Source organism: Siniperca chuatsi, linkage group LG17 (assembly GCF_020085105.1).
Source record: "Siniperca chuatsi isolate FFG_IHB_CAS linkage group LG17, ASM2008510v1, whole genome shotgun sequence".
NCBI lineage: Eukaryota > Metazoa > Chordata > Actinopteri > Centrarchiformes > Sinipercidae > Siniperca > Siniperca chuatsi.
In genome coordinates this window covers 977,859-987,858 of record NC_058058.1, presented here as the reverse complement: position 1 = coordinate 987,858, position 10,000 = coordinate 977,859, and the positions used below count along the sequence as shown (strand labels likewise).

Genomic DNA, 10,000 nt, shown 5'->3' with positions numbered 1-10,000 from the left:
CACACATACTGTACTTATATATACAATATATAGTATACTGTACATATATATACACATACACATATATACATATTTACACACATATATATACACACATATATACATATATACACACACACATACATATATACACACATATATATACATAACATATATACATATATATACACACATATGTATATATATATATATATATATATATATATATATATATATATAAAATCACGCTTCTATTGTCATTCTGTTGACAGAACAAAGACAAACTTTCAAACAGGATGTGATATTTACCTTCGGTGGCTCTGTTTTCACTCAGGTCACTGCAGGTGTCGTACAGGTGTCAGCTGACTGACAGGGCGACGTTAGCCGTCTGCTGGATCCTGCAGTTCGGATTTACACCATTTGTTTTTACCAAAAAGGTTCCGCAAGTATGGAAAACCCATTTAGTTAGGAATATATTGTATTTTATTTAGGAATTTAGTTAGAAAAAATATTAAACACTCGCAATAAGTCAAAACAAAAAATACTAATGAAAGCAAAATTGATGCTTTTCAGTCGAAATTGAGAACCTGAGTTAATAATGTGATTTTCAGTATAACTTGATTTGTTTTTTAAAGGATACATTAATATACAGTATATCACAATACTACATTATAACTTTGAAGTATTAATTATAAGGCTCTTAAGTCAATATTATGACTTTTTAACTATAAACTATGATACTTCATCGTAAATTGACTTAACAGAAGTCTCAATTTAACGTATATTTAAGTATAAATGATCACATACTGTGACACAATTATGAATTTAAGTATAAATTGACACACTAAGTCATAATTTTCAGCTTTAAAAAGGTCCAGAGTGTAACATTCACAACAAAATTCAATTAAAAATTATGATTTTGAAAAACTGAGGTAAAATTGTGACTATCTATAAATAATGACTTGACTGAGTTATGATAAGTCCTAATTTTGACTTCAAATGTCAACGTTTTTTTACTGGCTTCCCTAATTTTAACAGAGTTTAGTTTTTGTCATTGCTAACATTTTATCTTTTTTTTTTTTTTTGGGTGGAATTTGGCTTCCGTACAAAGTGTGCGAGACAGAAAACTATGTTTGGATTGTTAAAATAAAGACATCTTAATGCGTGTAAACAACAACAACAACAACAACAACAAACAAACAAATAAAGGAGTCGACACCAGAGGGAGTTTGATTTTGTTTTTACTGATAATTTGACATCATGACAAATTAAATACAAAGCTTAAACAGAGAGCGTGGCAGCGGCCCGACAGTCCGACAGCACACACACACCAAAGAAATAAACTTTTAAAAACTCAGGACGACAACAGGAAGTGCCAGCGAGGCCCCGAACACTCAAGAGAGGCATGATGGGAAAGTTTTAAGTGCTAAATGTTTGTCACGGGTCGCTGAAGCCGATCAGCAACAACATCTGATCAGAGAACAGTTTTACTACTCAGTTTAAGACGTTAACTGACTCTTTTATTCAACGTCGCTTTAAATAAGTCGTTTTAAATCTGGACACTGGGTTCCTGAATCTTCCAGGACGTTTTGGATCCGGAGCACTTCGAAACCGGAAGCTGTCCTGCTTTTTGTTGGTTTGAAGAGAAAATATCTTAACACCAGGTCTAAACTGCTAATTAAACGTCTGTGCATCGGCAGAGTTACAACATGGTTTTAGTCCAAAATGTGCTTTTAGTTCAGTTTGTCTTTTTTTAAGTCCCAGCAGCGACAGAGGGATGAAATCACGACACGTTTCTGAGTTGATCCAGAAGAGTTTTACTCTTCGAGTTTCTTCCCACAGCAGATTTAAAATAGTACGGAGGCCCGTTAGCGCCTGGAAAAGAAAACTTTAGGAACGCCAAAAATTAAAGCACTCATGGTACATCACAATTATGAGATAAAAAGTAAAAATTTACTTACTAAGTCATAATTCTGAGACAATAGGTCATAAATACAAATTTTGAGTTATTAGGTCAAAATTTTGACTTCTTATCTTGTATTTGTGACTTTGTGCCTCAAAATTATGATTTAAAAAGTCAAATATAAGAAAAGACAAATGTTTGACTAATTAGGTCTAAATGATCAGTTACTGAGTCATAAATACAAGATAATAAGTCAGAATTATAATATACTAGTAAGTCAAAAATCATGAGATAGGAAGTCAGAATAATTTTGAGGTACCATGAGTGTTTTTATTTTTGTCATTTCAGGTATTTTGTTTATTTTCCTGGCAGGTTCGGGCTTCCGTACTAATCGAAGTTCTGCTCTGGTTTTTGGGATAAATTAAGAAAATAAGCTCTGCAGTGAACAGAAGTGAAGACGTTTTATACGAACAAGATGATCAACACGACGAGCGGGTATCGAACATGTGACGGACGAGTAGCGGAAGTTGGCAGTGAACGCATCGTCGGCTCGTTCTGTGATCAGATATTTGTTGATTTAAATCATTATTTGATTGTTCATTTTTTCCCCTGTATTTTAAAATGTTCCAGAGTGGATGATGTTTGGACTTTGATATTAAATACTGATGAATTTGACAGATTTTATGGTTTGTTTTTGTAGAAAAATGTTCATATTCGTCAAAAGGTTTAGAAATAACGCGTCGTTTAGGTGCCACAATGAGGAAGGTTCATACTGGCAGCAAAGACACCCTCCTGTAACTAACGCACATTTCATTATTTTAGAGTGACATGCAATTACTACAGGCCGTTCCTGTTTTCCCGATAATTGGTACACAATTACAGAGTTCATTTAAGGTAAATTCTTGTGTATCCACAGGAAATTATTAAAAAATTAGTGACTTATAGAAAGTGTTACCCAGCTTTTTGTGTCGTGTATTTACTCAAATGCTGCAGCATTAATAAACAGCCAAACACATAACAGCTTGAGGACCTTCAGGTGAGACGTTTTAAACCATTGAACAAAACTTTATTTGACTCCAGAGCTTATTTTCTACATTCATTCGAACCCGGCTGGAAAACAAAAAGCAGTGGAAATCTGATGGGACTTTTGTACTGACTCGCTTCTGCATCTTAGGAGCCGTAACTCTGTTAACTCGTTGGTCTCCGCCGACCTCCTGGTTTAAAGTTTAGTTTCATCTGCAGCAAAGCTGGTTATTGGAAAGGATCGGTTTGACCAGAGGAGGCCGCGTGACGGACAGCTGTAGTTTCTTCAGACGGGACGAAAACACATCCTGGACCAGTAACGTGACCTCGTCTGGTGAAACCGGTCCCATCAGAAAAGAGACTGTCGTGTCATTCAGGTCCGTAAAACACACTTTAAATTAACGGATTTTCCCTTCGTCATTAAATGCAACCACTTTCTAATAAGTGACAAGTTGTAACTAACGGCTTTATCAATGGTCAATAAATCATTTCCTGCTTTACAGATCAGTTATTAATTAAGGAAAGATCGATTGATATCTTTTTAATTTATTAGCATTTTAAACTGCAGACTTGTTTGGCATTTTGTAAATCAATTATCAAACGTTTCGGATTATTTTAAAGTTATTCTTAGTGTTTCATAGCTGCTCAGTTAAACAGCAGTAAATGGTTTACTGACTATTAATGAAGCCGTTAGTTCCAGCTTAGAAACCCTTTATGGAGACAGTCGTTTCTTAATAATCCGTCTGAAACAAGCTGTTCGACAAAGCACTGGGGTTTGGCATCGAGCTGACTGTGTGTGTGTGTGTGTGTGTGTGTGTGTGTGTGTGTGTGTGTGTGTGTGTGTGTTTGCATGCGCGTGTGCACGTGTGTGCGTGACACCTCCCCGCTGCAGACAGGCTCGACCCGGGGAGTCTGGTGGTCGGTAGTAAGATGATGACGAAGACGACGAAGAGTCTATAGGAGGACGCAGTCCGAGTCCTTGTCTCTTCTCCTGGCTCCGCCCTGCTGTGACCCCTGACCTCTGACCTGGGAACACAATGACATCACCGTCACCGTGACGACACAAAGACGGCTTTATTTATGTTCTCAACTGCACATCAGACGGACTCCACCACATTTATCTGACGGCTTCAGTTACTTTACACACAAAAACACATGAGGAGTTTAAATTAAACTGCAACAGTTTAAACGAGTTCAGCTGAGACGATTAGTCCATTAATCAGTTAATTAATTAATGAATCAGCAGCTGTTTTGATGTTTGAAGTCGTTTCTCCTGTAAATCCCTTCCTGGCTGCAGCTCCTCAGATGTGCAGATCTGCTGCTTTTCCTCTGAACGACTGTAATAACTGTGATGTTTGTTAATAACGCCGAGCTTCGGACTGTCGGTCGGACACGACGACACGCTGAAGGCGCCGCTTTGGGCTCTGGGTCGCCGTGGACGGGCGCTTTCTCACCGCCACCAGTTTTCCAAACCGATCGATCGATCGATGGATCGACGGAGAAAAGAATCGCAGATGGATCCAGAATGAAAAGCATCATCAGCTGCAGTCCGATACAAACCGGTTCAACATGAGCTCCAGCTCCACCAGCTGCAGCAGCAACATCCTGCTTTACATTAATGCACGAGGAATAATAACCTGATGATAGAATATATAACAGCACAGCAGCCACAGGGACGCTGCACTGCTTTAATGCTTTAAGGGCTTTTTCCTGATCACACTCTCACACTTTCACTGCAGCAGAGGGTGTGTCAGTGTGTGTCAGTGTGTTACTGACTTGTCTCCTGTGTGGTGTTTGTTACCTGCTGTGCTGCCTGCGCTGATCCCTGCTGCTGCTGCTGCTGCTGCTGGAGTTGCTGCTGTTGCTGGTATTCCTCCTGTTGGAGCTGTCGGGCCAACTCCAGGTCGCTGAGGGGCCCCGGGGCCCCGCCCTGCTGCTGCTGCAGGGACACCGCCACCAGGTAGTCCTAAAAGCAACAACAGGATCAGCCGGTGACTCGCGAGCGGACCGATCCTCTCGGCTCCGTCGGGAACACCCGGCCGGACTCACCTGGTCGATCTGTCTCTGCTGCTCCTGGGCGGTGGGCGGCAGGGCGGCAGCGCGGCGGCGGCGGGCGCGGCTCTCTGCGGAGGATGACACAGTCTGAAGTCGGAGTCGCAGAAGTTTCCGTCTCCCTCGACGTTATGAAGAGACTCCCAGACCAAACCCTCCTCCTGCAGGAAGCCCTGATCCGTCACCAACAGGTACAGGTGACCCTGCGAGGGCGGAGAGACAGGTGATCTATATATTTATGCGAGATCATCTGGTAACTATAGTGACAGGTATCACGTCGGCAGGCGAGATCTGGATCCATCGGACAGTAAAGGAACCTGATACAATACAGAAAACCTGGTCTGCAGTCATGCTAGCAGCTCTGTGAGGCTAACATAGCAGCTATCATGTTCACCATCTTAGTTTAGCACGTTAGCATGCTAACATTAGCTAGTTAGCAGTAAACACAGAGAGCAGCTGAGGCTGATGGGAGCGTCAGCAGCTCTGCAGGTGTTCGGTCAGAAACCAAAGTGTCGGACGCGTTAACATGTCGACCTGATGGTGGCGCTAGATGGAAAGTCAGAGGATCAGCAGAGTTCTTACAGTTCATCCTGAGGGGACAGGCAGACATCGCACAGCATGGAGTTAAATCACAAATACTTATGCCTTCAATAATTGATCAAACACATGAGATGAGACCAGCGACGCACCTGGAGTCCAACTGGACTCCAGCGGAAACAAGCTGTAACGGTGGAAGAATCAAACGTCCGTCTGCGTCGTCAGACTGCTGCAAACTCTCACGTTTACATCCAAGAATGACCACAAACTCTGCTATATATATATATATATATATATATATATATATATATATATATATATATATATATATATATATAAACATGTTTGTTTCACCCTCATGAAATCTTAAAAACAAGACTTCTCCAATTACTTTGCGTCTCTGAAGAGCAGCTGCAGTAAAAGTGTGAGTGTGTGTGTGTGTGTGAGAGTGTGTGTGTGTGTGTGAGTGTCTGTGTGTGTGTGTGTGTGTGTGTGAGAGTGTGTGTGTGTGGCTCCACCTTGTGTTTGATCATGGTACTGAAGTGGTTGTTTCTGAAGAACACGGAGATCTCTCCCTCTTTGGCCGTCGTGTTGAGTTCACACAGGCCGTGATACGACAGCTGCGTCGCCGTCGACTCCAGGAACTGCTCCGCCACCAGACCTGGAGGGCACGCACACACACACACACACACGCGCACGCACACACACGCACACACACACACACACACACGCACACACACACACAGAGATGTTTGTTCATACACAGCATGATTCATCAAACCTCTGTGTACAGTCATTGTCCTGACTGCTGTCCGCAGAGTGTGTGTGTTTATTTGTATATACACGTGTGTGTGTGTGTGTGTGTCTGTGTGTGTTTATTTGTATATATACGTGTGTGTGTGTGTGTGTGTGTGTGTGTGTTACCTTCACTGACTCGGCTGCTGTCAGCAGAGTGTTTGTAGTCGATGATTTTCTCCACCAGCTGGTTGTAACTCAGTTTCCCCACAGAGGCCACCATCTCTGGACTCTGAACACACACACACACACACACACACACACACACACAGCACAGACACACACACACACACACACACACACAGACACACACACACACACACACACAGCACAGACACACACACACACACACACACACACACAGCACACAGCACAGACACAGCACACACACACAGCACACACACACAGCACACACGAAAGTTAGATCGAAGGTCAAACATCACAAAGTGAAACCGGCTCATAATCTCTGCTGATGAATCATTAACAGCTGATGAGCGTCTGTTGTTGATTGGTCGGTCAGATCTCCGCGCGTTACGGGAACTCGAGCTGCGGCTGTTTTTCTTGCGGGTAGACGGTAAACATTCGTCCGCGTTGAGCTGCTGAAGAGCCTAAACTCTCAGGATCCTCCTCGCGGGTTAACGGACGCGACCCGAGCGCCGCTTTGGAAGCCTATAACTGGCGCCCGATCCCCAGCACGAGTTCGACGCATCTAAAAAGGACGCGCCTCTTCGGCAGGAACCGACGGGCTCGGAGCTGAGAGCCGCAGACAGGAAGTCAGACGGCGCTGAGAGACGCGTTGATGGTTCGAGTCTGAAGGCGAGATTCGTTGATAAATATTGATTAACAGGAGCGGCGGTGGTTCTTCTTTCTGCTCCGCCCGGTCGTTTCTCTGAGGTGGAGGGTCTCAGTTCTCTTTCCTCTTCTGTTAAATCCTCCATAAGAAGTCCAGGTCCTGGCCCTGTGGACCAGGTTCTGACTCTGGACCAACACGTCAGCCGTTTGAGTCTGAAGTAATAATTGTCTCGTCCCGTCTCGGCTGCTGTAACTCGAGGTCCAAAATGCTGCTGCAGAGCTTTAGACCGGGTCCTCCAAGAAGGTCTCAGGTGACACCGTGTCTCTTCACTGGCTCCTCATCAGAATCCAGAATCTGGTTCCAGGTTCTTGGGATCACGTATAGAGCTCTGCAGGGTCAGGCACCTGCCTACATTACAGATCTACTGCAGCCCGGTACCAGCGGGTCTCTGAGGTCCAAAGACCTGCAAAGACCTGCCTTTGTGTCATTTTCTATTTACTCACACACACACACACACACACACACACACACACACACAGGTAGGGGGGGGGCGTACCTGCGGGTCGACCAGCCAGCCGTGGTACAGCGGGATGTCCAGCAGGTCGAACACGATACACTCTGGTGTGTACTCAAAGTCCGTCACTCCGGTGAAGCGAACGTTAACATCCAGACCTGTGGACAACTTAGGGAGCACCGCCATGGCATCGCTCATGTTCTGACACACACACACACACACACACACACACACACACACACACACACACACGGGGTCACATGACACTCATGGCTGCACAGGTAAAACAGTCAGCGTTCATGTTGAAGTTGGACTCTGCAGGTGTGTGTGTGAGCGTACCTGTTGGAAGTTGAGCTCCATCCCATCGGCCTTCTCTCTGGGTGTAACGGACAACACACACTCTCCTGCACAACACACACACACACACACACACACACACACACACACAGCCAATCAGCTGACACCTGACTGTGTTTTCTGTGCAGTAAAACTACGTGGTTATCAAAGACAGTAGAAGAAGAAGCAGTAACCAATCAGTGCCTCCTCAGAGATAAACCGCCGGCGTCTTTAGGAACAAACTCTTCAGACATTCAAACCAGAAACCTTAAAACTCCTCCGACAGGTGAGCTCAGCAGCTGATTGGCTCTGAGCGTGCTCTTACCCAGGTGAGCCATCAGGTCCTCGGTGGTGACGACTTCGGTCTGAGCCGGAAGTTTAGCCTGAAAACACAAACAGATAACATATATTGTATTACTGGATTCTAGTTATTGATGCATTAATGTGTTCATCGCTTCGCTGGAGCTCATTTTAACGGATTCATATTCAGCTGGCAGTTACACCTGCAACATTACATCATCGCTTATTTATTGATTATGTTTTGTCATTAATAATCTGAATCGGTAAAGTAACTAAAGCTGCGAAATAAATGTAGAAGTAAAAAAGCACAACACACACTGTGGCGTGTCGCAGGAATCGAGCTTTAACTCCACCTGCGTGTCATGGTCACACCTGAGCGGTGGTGTCGGTCACACCTGAGCGGCGGTGTAGTGGTGTCGGTCACACCTGAGCGGCGGTGTAGTGGTGTCGGTCACACCTGAGCGGCGGTGTAGTGGTGTCGGTCACACCTGAGCGACGGTGTAGTGGTGTCGGTCACACCTGAGCGACGGTGTAGTGGTGTCGGGTCACACCTGAGCGGCGGTGTAGTGGTGTCGGTCACACCTGAGCGGCGGTGTAGGTCACACCTGAGCGGCGGTGTCGGTCACACCTGAGTGACGGTGTTGGCAACGCTGCTACTGAAGATGAAAACACTTCGCCGTGCAATAATCGCGATGATGCGATTATCGCACGCTGTTACGGTTGTGCGAAAACGCCCCCAAAGTGAATTTTAGTTACGAAATGTACGTGTTTTAATTTGAAATGTTTGAAGAGTCTGCTGAATATCTGCCGCTGGATGTGTAATGTAACATGTGATGTAACATGTGATGTAACATGTGATGTAACATGTGATGTAACATGTAATCAGACACTCAGCTGCTCGTATCCGTTCACGCGTTTTACCTTCCAGCGTAGAAAGAGAGTGTTCATGATGGCCAGCAGGGGGCAGGGTCCGTTCTCACTCTGCGTGATGATGGGAGTCTTCTTCTCCTTCCAGGTGATCCACTTCACCAGGTAGTACGCCGGCATGGACGGCCCGGCCTCCAGAAGCAGCAGCAGCAGCTGTGGAGGCAGCAGGAGCAGCAGCTGCAGCTGCAGCGCCCCCTGTGGACAGGAGGACAACTACAGTCACACAGAGACACAGAGGACGAAGCACTCAGGTCCGTTACTGCAGTAACACACTAACACACACTGACACACACTGAAACCCTCTGCTGCAGTGAAAGTGTGAGAGTGTGATCAGGAAAAAGCCCTTAAAGCATTAAAGCAGTGCAGCGTCCCTGTGGCTGCTGTGCTGTTATATATTCTATCATCAGGTTATTATTCCTCGTGCATTAATGTAAAGCAGGATGTTGCTGCTGCAGCTGGTGGAGCTGGAGCTCATGTTGAACCGGTTTGTATCGGACTGCAGCTGATGATGCTTTTCATTCTGGATCCATCTGCTGATTCTTTTCTCCGTCGATCCATCGATCGATCGATCGGTTTGGAAAACTGGTGAAAACGGTGAGAAACGCCGTCCACGACGACCAGAGCCCAAAGCGACGCCTTCACGTGTCGTGCGTGTCCGACCGACAGTCCGAAGCTCGACGTTATTAACAAACATCACAGTTATTACAGTCGCTCAGAGGAAAAGCAGCAGATCTGCACATCTGAGGAGCTGCAGCCAGGAAGGGATTTACAGGAGAAACGACTCCAAACATCAAAACAGCTGCTGATTCATTAATTAATTAACTGATTAATGGACTAATCG

The 10,000-nt window shown here is 44.9% G+C and overlaps 1 protein-coding gene across 1 annotated transcript in view; it reads right to left on the bottom strand.

The window, feature by feature from the left end:
* Positions 1-1,203: 1,203 nt before the first annotated feature.
* The window catches only part of mindy1 (MINDY lysine 48 deubiquitinase 1), a gene marked incomplete at its 5' end in the record, with an annotated part of 14,483 nt that continues 5,686 nt past the window's right edge, over positions 1,204-10,000 (bottom strand). The window contains 11 exon segments of the mRNA XM_044172324.1: positions 1,204-3,931; positions 4,707-4,871; positions 4,955-5,011; positions 5,014-5,160; positions 6,013-6,155; positions 6,419-6,521; positions 7,639-7,797; positions 7,936-8,000; positions 8,258-8,315; positions 9,154-9,297; positions 9,299-9,354. Of these exon segments, the coding sequence (XP_044028259.1) occupies positions 3,860-3,931; positions 4,707-4,871; positions 4,955-5,011; positions 5,014-5,160; positions 6,013-6,155; positions 6,419-6,521; positions 7,639-7,797; positions 7,936-8,000; positions 8,258-8,315; positions 9,154-9,297; positions 9,299-9,354 (1,169 nt within the window).